This window comes from Silene latifolia, unplaced genomic scaffold (assembly GCF_048544455.1).
Source record: "Silene latifolia isolate original U9 population unplaced genomic scaffold, ASM4854445v1 scaffold_231, whole genome shotgun sequence".
NCBI lineage: Eukaryota > Viridiplantae > Streptophyta > Magnoliopsida > Caryophyllales > Caryophyllaceae > Silene > Silene latifolia.
The window spans coordinates 48,476-68,296 of record NW_027413182.1 but is presented as its reverse complement, the minus strand read 5'-3'; the positions used below and the strand labels follow the sequence as shown (position 1 = coordinate 68,296).

The 19,821-nt window shown below is 36.4% G+C and overlaps 2 protein-coding genes across 3 annotated transcripts; one reads left to right on the top strand and one right to left on the bottom strand.

Moving 5' to 3' along the window:
• The first annotated feature begins 357 nt into the window (after nucleotides 1-357).
• On the top strand, nucleotides 358-7,779 carry LOC141638919 (zeaxanthin epoxidase, chloroplastic). The gene is made up of 16 exons (XM_074448097.1): nucleotides 358-1,166; nucleotides 2,058-2,220; nucleotides 2,335-2,409; nucleotides 2,844-2,944; nucleotides 3,024-3,139; nucleotides 4,900-5,111; nucleotides 5,192-5,283; nucleotides 5,397-5,511; nucleotides 5,600-5,703; nucleotides 6,025-6,070; nucleotides 6,170-6,234; nucleotides 6,323-6,400; nucleotides 6,679-6,733; nucleotides 6,837-6,925; nucleotides 7,023-7,110; nucleotides 7,471-7,779. Exons 1-16 carry the CDS (start codon nucleotides 658-660, stop codon nucleotides 7,546-7,548), a joined length of 1,986 nt encoding a protein of 661 aa, XP_074304198.1. The 5' UTR covers nucleotides 358-657; the 3' UTR covers nucleotides 7,549-7,779.
• A 1,993-nt stretch (nucleotides 7,780-9,772) lies between these two features.
• On the bottom strand, nucleotides 9,773-17,158 carry LOC141638920 (uncharacterized). 2 transcript variants are annotated; one of them, XM_074448098.1, is made up of 13 exons: nucleotides 16,817-17,158; nucleotides 15,682-15,720; nucleotides 15,410-15,555; nucleotides 14,884-14,959; nucleotides 13,017-13,308; nucleotides 12,807-12,916; nucleotides 12,682-12,729; nucleotides 12,413-12,601; nucleotides 12,059-12,160; nucleotides 11,737-11,861; nucleotides 11,458-11,596; nucleotides 10,127-10,243; nucleotides 9,773-10,043 (listed from the first exon to the last, which is right to left on the bottom strand). In XM_074448098.1, the coding sequence occupies exons 1-13, from the start codon at nucleotides 17,011-17,013 to the stop codon at nucleotides 10,019-10,021; spliced, it is 1,605 nt and encodes a 534-aa protein (XP_074304199.1). In that variant the 5' UTR covers nucleotides 17,014-17,158; the 3' UTR covers nucleotides 9,773-10,018. The 2 variants fall into 2 exon arrangements, with proteins under 2 accessions (XP_074304199.1, XP_074304200.1); XM_074448099.1 differs by having other exon boundaries at nucleotides 10,127-10,240; nucleotides 16,817-17,135.
• Between the last annotated feature and the right edge of the window lie 2,663 nt (nucleotides 17,159-19,821).

Here is a 19,821-nt window from a genome sequence, read left to right as displayed (position 1 = left end):
GCCACACACAACATGAGTGGACACACACAATCATACATGGGAGTATATCCTACATAAAATAATAAAAATAATTGAAAAACAAATTAAAAATTATTCACCAACGACCACACATATCTTCACTCTTGTAGTCATGTGGGTCATGTCCAAGAATTTTGTGTAATAATGCCACCTGTCCAACTCCTCAATCTCCCACACATTATTTTGATCATGGCAGCCAATAAAATCTCAACACATGGAGTATTGCACTATCATTATTGCATAGAAAAATCGCAAATTCATTCATTTAAGATGGTACTATCCGTCTTAAATTTAAAACGGATTAAATATATAACAAATTATATGACAAGTTTTCTAAAAAAATGTAGAAAATTTCTTCTTTATAATCACCAGGTGAGACTATTTAACCCGTTTAAAGATTTGACCATAAAAAAATATCCTAATTTTAGATAGTGAGTGATTCATGGAGTACATCATTTTCTTCATCTAGTGTCCAACTCCCCACATTTCCTTCAACATATGGTTTACTTCCTTCTTTGTTTGCTCTTCTTACACAAAACCCATTTATTCTCTTTGATTGGTTTGTAACATTCTCTTCCAAATAATTTTTCAAAATCCAAACTTTGATTTGAATTCAAGATTAGAATTCCACTAAGAAAAATGGGTTCAACTCTTCTAATTTACACTTCAGTAAGCACATGTACATCAACAAGGGTGTTCTCAAAAACCCATTTACCAACAACATTATTATTTCAAAATGATGAAATACAATCAATAGTAAACTCTACCAAGTTGTACTCAAAGCAAATTCTAAAGAATAGTAAGAAGGCAATCAAGCCAATAAAGGCAACAATATCAACAGTAGAAACAACCGTGGAGGTGTCAAAGACGGCGGAGAAGAGGCTGAAGGTGCTGGTGGCAGGTGGAGGAATAGGGGGGCTGGTATTTGCACTAGCGGCGAAAAAGAAGGGATTTGAAGTAATGGTGTTTGAGAAAGATTTAAGTGCAATAAGAGGAGAAGGACAATATAGAGGACCAATACAAATACAGAGTAATGCATTAGCTGCTTTGGAAGCCATTGATATGGATGTTGCTGAACAAGTTATGGCTGCTGGTTGTGTTACTGGTGATCGTATTAATGGTCTTGTTGATGGTGTTTCTGGTAATTGGTGAGTTTTATTTACAATCAATCCTAACCTTTCTTCCTATATATTGTTAATTTAATGATATTATCATGTTGGGTCATTTATAACCGCTTCCCGGTTAGTTTTTTTTTTTTTCCTAAAAGATGTATCATATTCAGCTTGTGACGAAATGTACCAATCACAAACAAGACCCTTTGATGAGCATATGAGACTAAACATCCGTAGGGTATTATTGTTTCGGACCATGTATAGTATAGGAGTATGTTTTATGGTACAGAGAGCACATGTATATCATATCTCGTGCTATACTAAAAACAAATCAATTTCCAACACTTGGTTAGGTGTAACTATTTTCCATAACAATTGAGTATTATACTCTGTATTCTGCATATTAATTTCAATAATTATGGAAGAACTTTAAAAAGATGGAATCGTCTTAAATATCTTACAAAATGTATCCAAATAACGAGTTTTTTCCACCTAAAATTTTTCCAAATACTTATGTCACATGGTTCACGGTTTCAAATCTTATACAATAGTGAATTTTGTGATGCAAAAGGTCCATTGAATCTCCTATTGCTATTGCTAATTTGCTATCATTGAAAATCTTATATATGAGATTTGAGTACATTCTCCATCCATTCATTTGCAATGGGACTAATTCCTTAAAACAAAGGGAGCAAATGAAATAATAAATATACTCACCCTCCACCTAATAATCTGTTTTGCCTTTTTTTTTTTTTTTTTGTTCTTTATGAGCGTTATTTTAATTAAACGTAAACAAATGCTTGGAATGAATGGAGCAACACTGAAAATGTGCATTCATACTTTTCTTATCTTTTTTGACTGTTTTGATTTGCTTCTTAAGAGAGCTTTTCTTTACGTTAATAATGTTTGAATAATATGGTAAATTAGGTACGTCAAGTTTGATACATTCACCCCAGCAGTAGAACGGGGGCTTCCAGTGACTAGGGTTATTAGCCGTATGACATTGCAACAAATTCTAGCAAGGGCAGTTGGAGAAGAACTAATCATGAATGAAAGCAATGTTGTGGATTTTAAGGATGACGGAAACAAGGTAATTAATTAGATATACTCTTCCATTATTGAAATTAGTATCTTTAGAGTTTGAAATGCTGTCCTAATGATTGCTTGCTGTACTTTGTTAACTTCTCGTTTTCTGATGAAACAGGTTACTGTCACTCTTGAAAATGGCAACACTTATCAAGGTGACCTTCTCGTTGGAGCTGATGGAATATGGTCCAAGGTATCTCACCCTAAATTTTCGACACTTTCCTTTTTAGTTTTTTATTTTGATGATGATACCAAGCACAGTCAATTTTATTGGAATTTGCAATGTATATATTACGTTTGAACAAGTTTTGTATTATTCTATATTGTGTGTACAAGGTGAAAGGATACAAGTATATATAGGAAAGGAATACATGAATAAAAGGCAAAGATAACAGCTAGAAATTGCATAACAGCTACACTATCTTCTAAGTATGGAAAATATATAAACTTGGTATATTTACACATAAAGAGCCGTTGCATAGAGAAAATTGGGGAGCTGATGGTGCTTGATATTGCGTGGATCATATTAAATTTCACCGCACTTCTTCGATAAGTAGACAGTACTTGACATTTTGCCAATTTATTTAGTTTTTGACAGAAATCTGGAATTGTATCTGCCTTTTACAGGTAAGGAGAAACTTGTTTGGACTCACAGAACCAGTTTACTCAGGTTACACTTGTTACACAGGAATTGCAGATTTTATTCCTGCTGATATTGACTCTGTCGGGTATGCTTTATACTTCATTTTAGACCAGCATATCTGTTTTTGGAGGGTAAACAGCCAATGCAACTGCAATGTCTAACAGGTACAGAGTATTCTTGGGTCACAAGCAATATTTTGTTTCATCCGATGTGGGAGGCGGCAAAATGCAGTGGTATGCATTTCACAATGAATCGCCTGGTGGTGTTGATCCCCCAAATGGTAAATATATTTTCCTTTTTAATAAGTACACATTTTCAGTGTAGCCACTAGCCAATCTATGCGCATTCACTATTATTATCTGGCTATGAGGCATGATGAAATAAAGAAAGTGACTGACTCCTAAAAACTGTTTTTACTTTATATTAAAAACTAGTTTTCATCCCGTGCAAAATTGCACGCATACGTTTTTAAGAACATTGATATAATGATTAAAACTGCACGGGTATAATATAAGATATTAACTTATAAAAATAATTTTTTTTATTAATTTTTAATTAATTTTGCTGAGGTTTTGTTAATGGGTTAGTCTTATGCATAATATATAATATGGTCTTATGTAATAATTTGGGTCGATATTATTAATTCTTGTAAAGTTTGGTCCAAAATTTTACTTTTACTAAGAATCCATACGCATATTGGTTAATGTTTTATTGATAATGTCATTGGTGAATCTTTTTGAAGAGATATATCTCTTTATCCCGTTTTTAATTCGTTTTTCTCTTCTTCTTTTTCAAATTCATTTTTTTCCCGATATTAATTAGAGTTTTAAATATTATTAATATTTCATTGTTAGCATTTTCTTAATTTTCTTTATAAATAATTGTCATTGGTGAATCTTTTTTGAAGAGATATGTCTCTTTATCCCGTTTTTAATTCGTTTTTCTCTTCTTCTTTTTCAAATTCATTTTTTTCCCGATATTAATTAGAGTTTTAACTATTATTAGTATTTCATTGTTAGCATTTTCTTAATTTTCTTTATAAATAATTGTTGCTTTTAATATCCTGCCATTAATTAAATACAACATTTTTTATGCGTTTTTAAGGAAATTTTTGCTTTTTTTTTTTTATTAGAATTGTTCTTCATTTTTATTTTCTATATCATATGAGTATTATATGTGCTCATTATTTTTTGGGATTTAAATAATTAATATTCACGATGAACAATTTTCACAGTTTTGTTATTATTTCTTTTTATTACGAAAAATGTTAATATTAAAATTGGGTATATTTAGTAATATATAATGTTTAGTATATTTAATATTGGTAAATTGAAAATATACTAATCAACATATTATCAAATCAGCGTATAAACACGGTAAAACATTCTGAAATTAATTCAGTTGTACGTACAAAAGGGCCCACCATTACAGCTTTTTTGGAAAAAAAAAAAAAAAAAAACTTGTTAGTGATGACGTGGACGCACCAAATTGCTTGAAATGTTTCTGTATTTATATAGATAAGATTAGAAGTCAGTGAAGCACTTTGATAATGTTGTTCTTGTTGTAGAGAGGAATATATTATGTATGTCTAGCTTAAGTGAATGAGAAGAACAGCATCTTCATTCTTCAATGACTATAGAAACATAGCATAGGTTCTGTGGTAGAATCACCTACAGTTTAGAGGTGATTTGAGTAAAACGTAGTAATAGGAATAATTATAATTGTTGGGCTTCAACCATCACCTTAAGGTTTTGATTGAGTTAGTTCATCTATCATGGTATCAGAACCAGTGTGACCGAAGGTCACGGGTTCAAATCCTGGCAACCTCAAAACTCCTCAAAAAAACTTGAAGTGGAATTCCAGCACACGGTACGGGGGAGCCGGTGCACAACCAACCACTCTTCAAGCCCAATGGGCATTTGAGTGAGGAAGCATAATAGGAAATAAGTATAATTGTTGGACCTCAACCATCACCTTAAGGTTTTGATTGAGATGGTTCATCTATCACGCAGCACTTAAGTTTTGGGTGAATTATGGCAGGAAAAAAACAAAGGTTGCTTGAAATTTTTGGTGGCTGGTGTGACAATGTAATTGATTTACTTCTTGCAACTGATGAAGATGCCATTCTTCGACGTGATATTTATGATCGAACACCGTCCTTCGACTGGGGTAAGGGTCGAGTTACCCTGTTGGGAGACTCGATCCATGCTATGCAACCTAATATGGGCCAAGGAGGATGCATGGCCATTGAGGTATAGCTGAGATTTTGACTCACGGTTTAATGTTCATAATTTAAAGCAGGCTTATATATCTCCAGTAAAAAAACTTGCAGGATAGTTATCAGCTTGCTTTGGATCTTGAAAAGGCGTGTGACAAAAGCATCAAATCTGGAACTTCTGTTGATGTTGTTGGATCATTGAGGAGGTAAGATTAATTTTAATCCTGACGATAAATAGTTGTGTTAGAGAATGTTTTTACTGCTTTTGCTGAAAAATGTTACTTGGTGATATTAATGAGACGGATGTTTATTTTGACAGCTATGAAAGTGCCAGAAAACTTCGAGTTGCTGTAATTCATGGAATGGCAAGAATGGCGGCAATTATGGCATCGACATACAAGGCTTATCTAGGTGTAGGACTTGGTCCCTTATCGGTATGCAACTTCATTCCTTGAAACGTTACAAGAGGTTTTTTTTACCTTCGCAATTGACCATATACTGACTTATTACTATTACTTGCAGTTTTTAACAAAATTCAGGATACCACATCCCGGAAGAGTTGGTGGTAGGTTTTTCATCAGCCAAGCCATGCCTCTAATGTTGAGTTGGGTTTTAGGTGGCAACAGGTTTGTCTTTTGTCTCATGAACCATCTACGACAAATAACTTTCTTTGTCATCTTCTTCGTGCATTGTTGCATTTTTTTTCTCATTAAACCTCTGATTAACCCTGTATAAGACGTCTTATAGTTGTATATTTTGAGACAAACCCAGTTCAACTAAAATCCTCACTCATGTACCAACCATCAACCAAGGTAAACGGGACTAGCGCATAATACTCGTGGATTAGTAATATCTGTGCAACGCTAAAATGAACAACATTTGAGATCTGGACTGTATTTATTGGCGAGTCAGGGCCTAACTGAGAGCTTCTGAACTGTCATGTGCAGTGAAAAACTGGAAGGAAGAGCACCACAATGTAGGCTGTCTGAGAGAGTAAGTTTAAATCCACTTATTTCTAGCTCTCTTTGTATGTTCTTATTTTATGTTGTCCAGTACATCTGAGGCTAAATAACACGATTTTTACTGTGAAAGGCAAACAGCCAGCTGCAAAGATGGTTTGAAGATGATGATGCCTTGGAGCGTGCTATCAGTGGCGAGTATGTACCCTATAAATTTTCATCTCTTGGAATTTGGAAATGAGCTTAAAACGAGAAATGATAGTGATTTTAAATGTTGTATTTGTAGATGGTTTCTTCTTCCTCTAGAAAAGAGTTATGAAGCTATTTCTCTGAGCCGAAATGGAGACAAGCAGTATATAATTGGGTAAGCCCGCAAGTTATAACCCTTATTGTGTGACAGTAGTATCTTCCTGCGGTTGCAGTACGCACAAAACATTATCAAGTAAATAATTTGCCTACGTTCAGACACCATTTTACTTTGTTTCAATGTTGTTTGCTTGTTACCATCTTATGTACACATACCTGAACTTCTCCTCAAATCCTCTTTTACGAGGGTCTGGTTTACAATTATGGTTTCGGAGTACTTCCGCAATATTTTGACAAATGCCCTGAACTCCTGATGCATAACCTTTTGATTATCAGGAGTGTAAGTCATGAAGATTTTCCAGGGACATCTATAGTCTTGGATTCACCTGAGGTAGCATGCAAAAGTTCTATAATCTTGAATTCCTTAGTAACTAAGTATGGCTCCTTCCCTGCGATGATTTTTCCATTTAACTTCTTTGTTCACTGTAAACCAGGTCTCGGAGAAACATGCTAGAATAACTTGCAAAAAAGGAGTTTTTTACGTGACTGATTTGAGCAGTGAACACGGCACCTGGATCTCTGAGTAAGTTCAGTCGAAATAAAAACCGATTTAGGTGGATATCTAGCCTCTCCATTCACCTGTGATTGGATTTCTGATAGTTTTATGTTCATGTTTCCAGTAATGAAGGGAGGCGTTATCGACTACCTCCTAACTTCCCTTCAAGATTTCATCCCTCGGATATTATTGAATTCGGCCCTGATAAAAAGGTACGCCTAATACCTACTTAGTACATATTGCATAGTCTTCAAAATGAATAGCAGGTTTCGGGTAAGCGTGTCCTATGGCTATGGTGCGAATGTACGATATGGTTAGCTGTCAACATTTGGCAAACGGTTTTTTTAACTCTCAAGTCTCTTCACCATCTTGATATTGCTAAAAAGTTTGCCTTGAAAAGAACCGAACAACCAGCCATACTTTGGAAACACGCATCTTTTTAGATTGTGTTGATATATCTTCAGTTTCTACCTTGATCCAAACTCGGCAATCAGTCTCTAAAATAATTCGACAAGAAAAATGGTTGGAATTTTGAGGGAGTATAACGTTTTGGCTTGACGTCTGCGCCACAGGCAGCATTTAGAGTTAAAGTGTTGAACACCCAAGTGAACGTGACAGAAGAGAGAAGTGCAGCACTACAGACAGCATGACAGTCTGCAGAGAAACCCTTTCAACCGCAATTAATTGGAGGTGGTGTACAGGATTTTATCTGGCATGGAATCACAGTGAAACTTTTCCCCGACGCAGTAGGAAACACGAGTAGCTGTAGCCTGCATTCTTGGGTATAGTTGTAACTTATTTATACAATTATACGTCTGTTTTGAGATCAAAACATGTCAATGAGAATTGTATATACAAAGGAGATTGGAAAAGTTCACTGATTTCCCGCCTGAAAGTCATCGATAGTTGATCAAAGATTTAGCACAATGTTTCCATGACTGTTCTTGCGACTTCAGCAGGCTTTAGCACAATTTCTCCATGACTGAACGCTACTTGTACATCAGTGGACTTCAAAAACACGATTAGGGGGTTTGGATAATGTTAATCAGTAACTACATGCTGTTTTGGCTCATGGAGCCATAGTTACATCCAAAGTTATACCACCATAAAAGCGAAACATAAACATAATAAAACTGGCACCACAATATGACTAAAGATACGACTGGCGATAAACTCATGCTGGTGAAGTAAGGTAGATTGGCCACGAGCAACTCCGTCCAAGTCCTTAGCAAACTAACAACTCCCATAGGCCAACGAAACAAACCGGTGCACTTACACCACAAGACCGTAAAAATAAAAGGGGAAGAGCGAGCTGAACCAACTTGCCTTCAGTGGAGAAGATTCTGCTACACCATGGTGATCGATCCCTACAGTTCAAAGACCAACGACCCAAGAAAGAGAAAAAGTGATAAGAAGAGATAAAGAGCTCCCCTTAACCAATCTCTCGGCTAGGAACCTCGAAGGAGAGCTCCCCTTAACCAATCTCTCGGCTAGGAACCTCGAAGGAGAGCTCCCCTTAACCAATCTCTCAGCTAGGAACCTCGAAGGAGGATTTGTAATGAAACCAACCCTGACCACGAAGGAGGATTCGTAATGAAACCAACCCTGACCAGACTCATAGTCACTTCTAACGCCGCCTTAGAGAGGCTATTATTCCATAGGAAGCGGCTTCAACGTCTATGGAAAGCGAACAACAGGGCACACCATAGATGTGATTATTTGACGGAAACATTTATAAATACAACAGAAAACATAGAACATAACTAATCCCATCGGAGAGTCTTCAACACAGGGAAATTATGAGTAAGAACATGACTAATATAAAGCTTAAAGACCGCATTTAATTTGGAGAACCACCACATCCAACCCTCCCAACATCACAAACCAACCCTTAACAACACAATCCAAACCGACCCAACCACACATATTTACGCATAGTAACCAACTAAACTCCGAACCCAAGAACCCTTCAAATCACGCAACACCTCAAAAACAGATGCACATCTAGACCAGCAACATCCAACAGATGAAACACAGACATAACAAGAAAACCATCCAAAGCACTACCCAACCCCAACCCCAGACAGACCGACGAATCCCAAAGATGCCACACAAGACGACTAAAACGACATGCAAGGAACGATCAGCCCCAAGAGAGACATGCACAGACCAACCAGTGGGGGGGAGGGGGGAGGGGCGACGGGAAGGGGAACACCGATTTAGTAACATGCAAAGCCACCATGGGGAAGAAAGACCAGAAAGACACACTAAAACAAACAGATCCGACCGACAAGCTGAAAGACCACGACAAGCTGAAAGACCACCCTAGTCAGCCAAAAGAACTTACCATCGGAGGTGGGGAAGGGGCAAGGGAAAGGGGAACACCTCATAGGTACAGTTCCTGACAACGACACTCTGAAAACGGCGGCGACGGAAAGGCAGCAGTGGCAGCGGCCGATTAAAAAACCCACACCGGAAAGAAAAAGCCATCAGAAAAACTGGATTGAGGAGGAACGCCGGAGAGAACATCAATCAATGAAGGGCAATGGATCCAAAACAGGACAAAGACATCAAGTCGGAAAGACAAGAACACGTGAAAAATAAAAAGCGTTAATCAATAGAGGCGTGGAGGTTCGCCGAAGATAGGCCTATGCACAGCCGCATCTCCAGCGAAAGAATGTGAAGTAGGGGGGTAAGATAGGTGGGAGGCAGATGATATGGTACACTGGGTAGGAGATATTAGATTTGGGGTTAATTTGATTTTAGAGAATTTCCTCTCTAGGTTTTTAGAGAGAGGTTACACTACGGTTATTTTATTTCATTAATGGTTTTTGGCTATATGTCAAAGAAAATCTAGGCTATGCCACTACAACAGGAGTTTCAACACTGTAATTCATTCCAACGTTCCAAAGCCAGGCCAAAGCAAAGTTGGCAGCAAAGGAACAAAATTTGATACAAAATTGTCACCTGGATGCAGCCAATACAACCATTACAAATCTTTTCTGAGGACTCAAATCCAAAGGACTATAAATAAACCTTACGGTTACCATCATAAGTTACTAGCACCGAGGCCATGGACACAGAGATACATATCTGATACATTGATTGTTACTATCTCAGTCAGTGCCGAGAACGGCTTCTACGCCTGTCAAGACAAATTGCCCAAGTCAATTCATGAGGTTTGCCAACACAAAAAAGGGTCAAGACAAAAAAAGGGACTATGTTGACCTTGGAGAGCGGGATCCAGACCGAGATCGAGTCTTCGACCTAGAGGGTGAACGTGAGCGAGAGTAGTATCTCCGAGAACTCCTTCCCCTGCTTGGACTTCTACTATACCTACGCCTTCTACATCAACCAGCAAAAATGCTTTGTTAGTACCTTGATATACAAATAAAATATTTTCGAATAAATTAATATCCATGTCTTATTATATCTTACATTCTTCTTTCTTTATCGATATCAATTTAATTGTTTTTGAATTCAGAATTTTCATTATTTTCTTACAAAAACCAAGATAATAAGGTATTTATGGAATGAAGCTTCCAAGCATGGCATTTACATCCATTAAACATTGAACATGGAATTTTCCTATTTTTCCTCTATCTACAACACACCTAATGCACTAAGTTCGGAAAATTGAACACGAATTCGAGCGACTCCACACGTGAATTCGGCTAAATCGACTCCTGAATCTGGGATAAACCAACCGAACTGTAGACTAATCGCAATTTGATGCGCAAGAACCGATTCATAAATAACAGGCTAGTTGAGTGAATTCGACAACCTTGGGCCATATAAGGAATCCCTACTCACTCCATGCTTTTGAATAAACGAACCAATGAGTGATATTTCAAATATATACGCAATATAGCAAAATGCTGGAGTCCCAAAAGCTACAAGGGTTTCTAGCCCTTACGTTAAACCCAAATTATCATTTTAGAACATCAGAATTTGCAGATGGGGAACTTAAAATCTACAACGAAAAAAATCATTTAACGATAGATCTGACCCGACATAGTGTTCCATCATATAATCACTATTCACTAATTACCAATCATCGGTAACTCCATCAAAGAAATATCCCTTCATTCCATTGGGTAGTTTACATTTGCTTTCGAACTGATGTTTAAGAGTAAATGGATTTAGATGGCTTTTTTTGTTTTTCAATTGACTGCTTTCACACCCTTGTGATTAGCATCAGACCACTTGTCAGCATCGGTTAGTCTTGGGCAGAACTGTCTATTAGGTAGCCAAAACTATCCTAAATTAGAAATGTAAAAACCTATAAGGTGGTCTAAAAAAGAAAAAGTAAACATCCCTCATGAAATGGAGGAAGTGCTTAAGGAAGAATTATACCAGGCTGTCCAACACAAAATCTTTACTATTTGGATGGGAGAAGTTTTTTCAGAGTAAGGAAACATGCACTTGGATTGATTTAGGCCAACTCTACCCCTTCCCTCAAACCAGCCAGAACCACCACAACGACCACATAAATTCACTCAAATACTTCTACTTTTACATGTTTAGTGAAGAAACCCTATCAAACAATATACACGTACCTCCGTGGAGAACGACTATAGCTCCTACTACGGCTTCGACGTCTGTATCGACTCAGCCGACTAGTCTCAGCAAGCTTCTCCATTCTCTGTCGATCTTGCTCTCTTTTCTTGGCCATCTCAATGGCAGAATCTTTCTTGACTGAAGTCATACACATGAAAAAAATGAAACTTAGCGAGATATCTGCAGGGACTAGTGGTCTACTTCACCTCATTTATCAATAACAAAAGATGGCATGTAGGCCATGTACAAAAAAAAAAAAAACAAAGTTGCCATCGTACTTTGCTTATTTAGTTGTTTGCTCATGATCCTTTTGAGCCTCTCTTGAGGCGTTTCTTTCTTTTCAGCCTGTGGTTGCTTTGATGGTACCCCTGTGAGTCCTTTAAATTTGGCTAAAGCAGATGTGCTACAATTAAGGGGGAAAAGAAAGCAATTAGGTAAGGAAAAAAAATGCACAAGAGAAAAGAACATCAAATTTGCTAAAAATTGCCACTTGCCTAAAGCGGCTGAAGGAAGAAATTCAAAAACCTCAGACATGTAGTTGGAAACAGATATGCCTTCCACAACAGGCTGTATAATTAAAGACAAGGTAACAAAGCATACCTTGGAGAGGGCTTTATTACTTTTGCATTTTTTTCTTTATCAAGTGATACACCGGAAGCAGGATCAACATGTAATGCCTCAAGAATGTTAACTGACAATGGCCTGCAAGAAAGCAGAAGAGTTTAAGGCATATATCGCTGGGGATCCTGAAGCTTAAGAATTCCATTTCGGGAGAAATTTAGCTTTAAATGAAATGCTTCAATCTCAAATCCTCTTTCCCAATTACACAAGTAACCTATGCCTAAATTATAAACCAGCACAAGTCGTCCCATAGAACAAAATCGCAGACAAGCAGCATCACAGTAAAGACTCTCGAAACTATCTTGGCAAGAATTAAAGGTCGAGTGCTCCGACCGATTTGATACTTCAGATTGAGGAGAAGGTGGCGGAGAGAATCCTTCCAGCTTTGGTGCTCCTCTGTCAGGAGAGCCTCCAAACTCAGTGATGTATTCTATTTTTGGCGCCTTTGACTTGTTCCTACGACCATCATCAGCATGGCTACGACCATGACGCCTTGAATATGAAGGTGAGCGTGATCTTGATCTGCACAAGTACGAAAGCTTAACAAAAGACATCTTAGCACTAGCTGAATATAGTGAGTCACTAAAAAGTCTCAAACATACCTTCTACAATGAGGATAAGCATCATATGTAGGACTTCGCCTTGACTCCCTGTGAAGGTCAATTGCAATCAAAAGCCCATAGTATAAGACAATTTTAATTAGCATCAACCAAGCATAAAAGCTTACCGATAAGGATCGTGATGAACAACGCGGCTTCCTGTCCCACGTGCAACTTCCCTTTCTTTCTCCCTTTCTATCTGAGAAGCCTTCCTTCTCTCCTTGCGACTCAATTTTCTCTGAAACATACAAAATAATATTAATGTTATATGCCAAACACAGTGCTATGCTAAGTGAACCCTGTACTTGATACACACTATATACATATACACCACTTACAATTGCCGGATCTCCCTTAATTACTTCTTTCTGCTTCTTTTCATCTTCCTTGGCCTTCTTATCCATATAGACAAGCCAACCATATCGCTTCACCCCAAATTCCTTAGCTATAACTTCCATACGCTCATCGCCACTATCATCACTATTAAAGTCCTCATCATCTTCATCATCTTCATCTGAATCCTCATCATCTGAAGATTGAGCTTCCTCTTTCCCATTGCCATTCCCATCATATGAGAAACCCACTTGAGAATAAGAACCCTTGCTTGCAGTGGTTTGAGACTGTTGAGATCTGCAACATAATCCAGTAATGGCTCATAAACAACCCAGCAAGGAAAATATACAACATTGAGTATATAAGAAAACCTTGATATCCTAAAGATTGACAAGCTAATAAAGGTATCATGCTAACACTCGAAACTAACTCAAAATAAAAGGAAATCCAAAGCAAACTAAAAAAGCATCGGTGATCACAACTCAAAGCCGACACTACTAAAATCACCATAACACCTTTTCAAACTGCAAATTAGACAGTTTCAGACATGACAATATACTGATAGTATTTGTCATCCTTCTAGTCTCTTCTCCGTCCGCTAGTCATTGCTCCCCCATTTGCTTGTACAAATTTACCTTTAATAAATGATCAACTATAGAATAATAATAACAACAACATTACCCCAGTGCCTCAATGGCTCCCGCAAATTGCGGGGTAAGGGGAGGTCGGATGTACGCAGACTTACCCTTGTGTTAGCAACACAAAGAGGCTGTTTCCGAATGACCCAAGATGAAAATTGCGTCAAGACTGCATTGAAGGACCGCTACTTCACAAAAGAAAGAAGCGCAGCCACTTTAGTGAGCCATTTTGATTTATTACATTATAATCCATAACCAAAGAGTAATGAGTCTTTGGCTCCATTGAAATATGGAAAAACTATAGAATAATAAAATAATAATAATAATAATAATAATAATAATAATAATAATAATAATAATAATAATAATAATAATAATAATAATAATAATAATAATAATAATAATAATAAATTAAAAACCGAGGGAAAAGCCAAATTTGTGTCACGCAAACACAGCAAGTTGAGGCCGTGTCGCATGTCTGATACGACAAGTGACACGTGTCTGACACTGCTAGGGTGGACACGACACTGACACAGCTTTAACACAAGCAGGATATGACTTTGACAGTAGTAGAGGGGGCTAAAACACTAGAGAACTATTGATATATAATAGAGTGTCAATTAGACATGTGGTTGTAATTATTGCCCTTTAAATTTTAATTCAATTGTACTACATAATTAATTTGTGTATTACTTTCCTAAAGACAAAAATTTGGTCAAGACACTCCGTTGACCATGTCGTGTCATGTCCACTTGGCTGATCAAGACACTCCGGTGTCCACGTAGCCTAAAATTTCAGGAATTACGTGTCTGACACTCCAAAACGTGTCCGAGCAACACAGATTCAAATCACATCAAAGAAGTACAGAGCAAAAACTTTTGCCAAAGCTGTCACATTACTATGTTGTATCTTCGATATCCATTACAAAATTAAAGATCCTACAGGATAATTAATGTCTCATCATGTAAAATCTAAAAAACTAGTATACTTGATCTGCTCTTGCATAAAATAAGAAGCATCCTGAATAATGCTCAACAAAAACAGAAATCAGTAAAAGAAACAACTAGATGCCAAGCTTTCCAAGCGTAATAAAGTTTCACATGAGCAAATTCACAGCCATCATTGCATTTACATGTTTATCATCCACTCCTACCTCAAAAATTAGGAGTCTTTAATTAACAAATACCTGGAAGCATATGATTACATGCAAGGGTGTAAAGGTAGACTGTCAAACCTGTCAAAAGCAAATGGCAAGGCAAATTTTGCTTCCATTACTTGATTAACATGATCCAATCCCTCTTCCTCAGTAACTGTTGATAAAGAAAGCTCAAATTGTAACAGTCACTGGTAATGAATCACTCTTAGTGATTTAACACAAATACAATATGCATGATACCATGCATAATAATACAACAGCATCAACAATGTTACTGCCAATGCCTCAAAGACTTCCCTAACGGCAGGATAAAAGGCAGTCACACGGCATTACCTTCATGTTGGAAACAAAAAGAGAGTGTTTTTAGACGACCCATGATGAAAATTGCGCAAAGAATTGTATCGATCTACTTCTACTTCTACTTCACTATATAAGAAGCACATAAAGAGGCACTTTGCAGTATTGCATCGTGTTTAAAGCCAAAGAAAAGTGAATTTTGACTCCATATACACAGTGAATTCACTATAATAATATGTTGAATAATTTCGGAATTATGTCAAACAATTTCAGAGTAGAACACGTTAAAAATCCAAAAAGTACCGACATCCTCTACGTCGATGCTTAATTAAATCCCGGTAACGCTCAAAATTAACAAACTCTTCTAATTGTTCTTCCTCCTCAGTCTTTTCTTGATGCAATCGGCGGCTTCCTGGATCCCGAATAAAATCAAGAAGTGCCCGGCCGTCAAATCTAGATTTAGGGGGGGAAAAAGAATAAAGAAGCAGAAGCAGAGGTGAGACTATCACTCATGTCGACAATGATTTAAGTTTCAGAATAGAGAGACAAATGGTTAACGACTACAAAATTCAGACATACCTATCAATCAAAATGTCTTCTTTGCCATTCCAAGGTATTCTGTAAGAAAAGCAATTCAGGAAATCAGTATAAGAGGATTAATTCAAGTATGACGCTACTAATTTTGACGATTCTTGCTGTAGCGAGATAAATTGACAAAATTAAATACATTCGGTTCATTTGTGAGTAGTGAAGAACTATAACATGTACTTATAAAAAAATCTGCTCATGAGATAACATTTAAATAAGATAAGAATATCACGAAAGAGTCAGCCTTCAACTCCCTTCTTTAGTTAATTATTGATGCTCCATAAACAACTTAAGCAAGTGCATAAGACATTGAGAGCCACAAACTCCATTTCCTCACAAAGCTACAAAACCAAGAAGAGGTTAAATCTAAAATGTTCTGCCACCCATCTCCCAAAAACCCAAAAATTGGCAGTAACTATTTGAGAATTATGTGAACATTTCTGAACAGCTGTAACTCCTGGCAAGGATATAGGAACCTCAACCCATACGAATACCAGAGTCACCCTACAATGGTTATTCATGGCCTTTTCAAATACACGAGCACATTAACCAACCATCACTACAAATAGTTTGATCAGTCCCTCCCTCCCTCTAAGAATTTTGCTTCAATAGTTGTGCCTTCATCTTAGAACTCCGCCAAAAGCATTTATCTCTCTCCATTAACAAAGAGAACATACTAGAAAATGCTTCTACACACATCTTAACTAAAGAACAGTCTGTTCCAGAACCGCGTAATCCCCAACCGTTTCAGAAAACCAATCGATTGCCAGTCTAAAAACGAACAGCGATCATAATGCTGAAAATCTTACTCATGCTGCTTATCCTAAATCAAATCCAACTTACCCACGTTAAACAGCCACACTAGAACTACAAGATAACTCGTCTAACAAACAACTACAACACGACAATTTCGTATCCATCCTCCTGTCAATGTATCACCTTTATATCTCCCAAACATTCAACTCTCACAATAACCCTAATTACTAATCAAGCGACGCATTTCATAGCCATCTCATGCAATCAAAGCTAGATAAATTCCATGAAATCAAAGGATTGACGAAAATTGAGGATGAAACACAATGATTAAACCATAAAACGGGGGGGGGGGGGGAAGGGTGTGACATACAAGCCTTGTTGATCTTGAGTGGCTTGATAAAAACCATCATCGCGATAAGTACGAGAACGAGAAGCGAGAACTTGAATAGATTGATGAGGATCACCGCGACGTTTGGCTAAATAAACAGCGCGTCTCTGCGCTCTCTTTCGAGCTGCATCCATCATGTCATGCACCTTCTTCTCCGACCTTCGCGCCTCGTGCCACATCTTCAAATTGATTTTTGTGATTTTAATTCAAGTAATTGAGGAAGAACACCAAACCCTAACCCTAACTAATTTAATTGTGTTTGTTAGATACGAGTATATCTCTGAGTTGGAGAATGTGTCTCACCTTCCTCTGTCGGTTAAAAATAAATAAACAAAAATAAGTCAAATTTAACAAAAATAACTCAACCTTTGTATATGTATAAATGACTCAACTTTTTAACTTAAAAAATAATAATCCAACCTTTTTATTTTTGTCACAAAAATATCCCAAAATATCATAATTTCCTTAGTTATAAATGGAAAATTAATTAATAAAACAAATGGAAAATTAATTAATAAATTAAAAACTATGATTTTTTTCATATGATTTTTTTATAAATGATTAAAGTATGATTAAAAATAATTACTTTTGAAACTTGCAATAATTACTTAGTTATAAATGATTTTTTTATAAATGATTAAAGTATGATTAAAAATAATTACTTTTTGAAACTTGCAATAATCATAACCAACTTTATATAAAGATTTATGAAACTATTTTACAAAATATCATTTCTCAATATTAGGTAGAAATTAGTTTAGGTGACATTTTGGGATATTTTTGTGACAAAAATACAAATGTTGGATTATTATTGTTTAAGTTAAAAGGTTGGGTTATTTCTGAAAGACATATCAAAGGTTGGGTTATTTTTGTTAAATTTGCCTAAAAATAAAATAACAAAATGTTATGTACTCTGACTCGTTCAAGCAATTATGGTATGAAGTATGGGTTTGGAATGACTTATACCCATACCTTGTGTGTGGTTGGGAATTTTTGTATTTTGATACTCATACCTCAAACCCATGAGGTATGGGTTTTGGAAACTCGTGGGGGAGGTGCGTATCACTCATTCCAAACCCTTAGGAAACAAAAAAAAAAAATTGAGAACAATATACATACCTATTGCCGTCACTTTGCTTGTCACTTTTGCTTGAGCATTTTTCAACCATTCTTTACCATTAGTCAAGGTAATTTTGATTTTTTTAAAATTTTAATTATTATAAAATGATAATATGCTATGTTCTGCATATTGCTTTTTGGATAATCATCATTATTCTAGCGTCGAAATTTCGATTACCTCTCCGTATTATTAAGAACATGAACTTAAATTACATGTGGGTAATTTTTTGTTGTATTTTCTTATTTTTGATAAGTTCATGTATATTTTATTATGTATATGCTCACTGATATAGAGTGTAACAATGGATTGGGATGACTAGATCACAGATTGCCTTCTTTATACTTACGTCTTAATATGTTCCCAACATGCAATCTTGTTGTTAGTGTAGGCGTAACTCGGCTTTGTTGTTGTTTGGAACTATGGATAGATATAATGGTGGTGTTAGTTTGCCAAAGTGATCGAAGTTTGCACTTGAATCATTGTTATAAGAGTGGTTATATTATTTTTAACACTAATCTATGATCTGATAACTAATGTTGGTAATAATTTGTCAATATATAATTATACACAGATATGGATGAACATGGACTATCCTTTATAAGGAAGACCGGGAGGAGACAAAGTGACTTACTTATAACCTAGGTAGCACCAAAACGGACACGGACACGGACACGACACAGACACGTGATACGGCATCCCCTGAAATTTAGGACACGGGACACGCTATTTAAATTTAATAAAAAAAATATTTTCTGGTTATAAATAACGTATGATTTTATTATTGTAATGTATTTGATTCTAAATTTAGTGTATTTGATACTAAATTTAGGTAACTGAAGGTAAAATTCGACCTTAACTATAACTAATTCTAATTTCGCACCCAAACAAATCTTTTAATCAATCTTTTTTGAGAATTTATTCCTCGTGTAAACTATAACATGTTTAGGCGTGTGTCCGACGAGTGTCGGGTGTCCGAGTGTCCGACACGGTGTCGGACACGGGACGGCTAGTTAGGAGGAGTGTCCGTGCTACCTAGCTTATAACTTTATTGGTTACTAGATTTCATGCTCGTGCGTTGCACGGTAACTAAATAGTGTTACCTCTTAATTGAGCTTATAGAAAAATGAAAATTCTTGTATTTGGAAAAGGTAATATTGTAATCGACCGTAAAGTAACTAATGATTTTGAAAATAAGTACAATGACTTTGTGATTTAATTTCAATTAGTCTCTTTCCATTGTTTCCTCTTGTTTGTAGTTAGGTAACATATATAAATATGACATAACTAAAGGTAAATCAAATATTGAAATGGATAGAATTTTAATACCAAAGAATTTCAATAGGACTATAATTTGTGTAATTGTAGTTTTTGTATCGTTTCTAATTGACTAGCTTTTGAACCCGTGCCCGCACGGGAGATCTTCAAATCTGCATTATGAATAATATTTATATAAAATTGTTCATTTACGTGTCAATAATCAAGTACAATCAAATAATCATTTGTATATCAAGCATCATATTATAAAAAAAAATATTTATATCATAACTGAACTGAATCGTCCTGAACTAAACTGAACATAACTTCTAAGAACTGGTATTAAGTCCAAAAGAAGAGGGTCTAAGTGACCGTTATGCCCCTTCTAATTCCTTAAGCCTACATACTCTAACGTCGACTCCTCAGGGACCCGAATCAGATTCTCTTCTCTTCCAACTTTCTCAACATACCCCTTACAATGATCGGCCAACTTTCAACACCAACACGAGCGTGACCCACTACTGACCATCTAGTCATGACCAATGTCCACCACCCACCAGTCACCCGTCACGACTCGTGACCCATCATTTACTGCTAATCACGTATAACTCCC

Bases quoted from the DNA above. Each gene is read 5' to 3' on its own strand.
- LOC141638920 (XM_074448098.1), bottom strand. From the start codon at position 17,013: ATGTGGCACGAGGCGCGAAGGTCGGAGAAGAAGGTGCATGACATGATG. The intron at 14,960-15,409 runs GTCGGTACTTTT...CTTTATCAACAG, and splicing joins TAAGCATCGACGTAGAGGAT to TTACTGAGGAAGAGGGATTG. The intron at 11,862-12,058 runs GTATGCTTTGTT...CCTTAATTGTAG, and splicing joins GTAATAAAGCCCTCTCCAAG to CACATCTGCTTTAGCCAAAT.
- LOC141638919 (XM_074448097.1), top strand. From the start codon at position 658: ATGGGTTCAACTCTTCTAATTTACACTTCAGTAAGCACATGTACATCA. The intron at 3,140-4,899 runs GTAAATATATTT...GAATTATGGCAG, and splicing joins TGGTGTTGATCCCCCAAATG to GAAAAAAACAAAGGTTGCTT. The intron at 5,284-5,396 runs GTAAGATTAATT...TTATTTTGACAG, and splicing joins GTTGTTGGATCATTGAGGAG to CTATGAAAGTGCCAGAAAAC.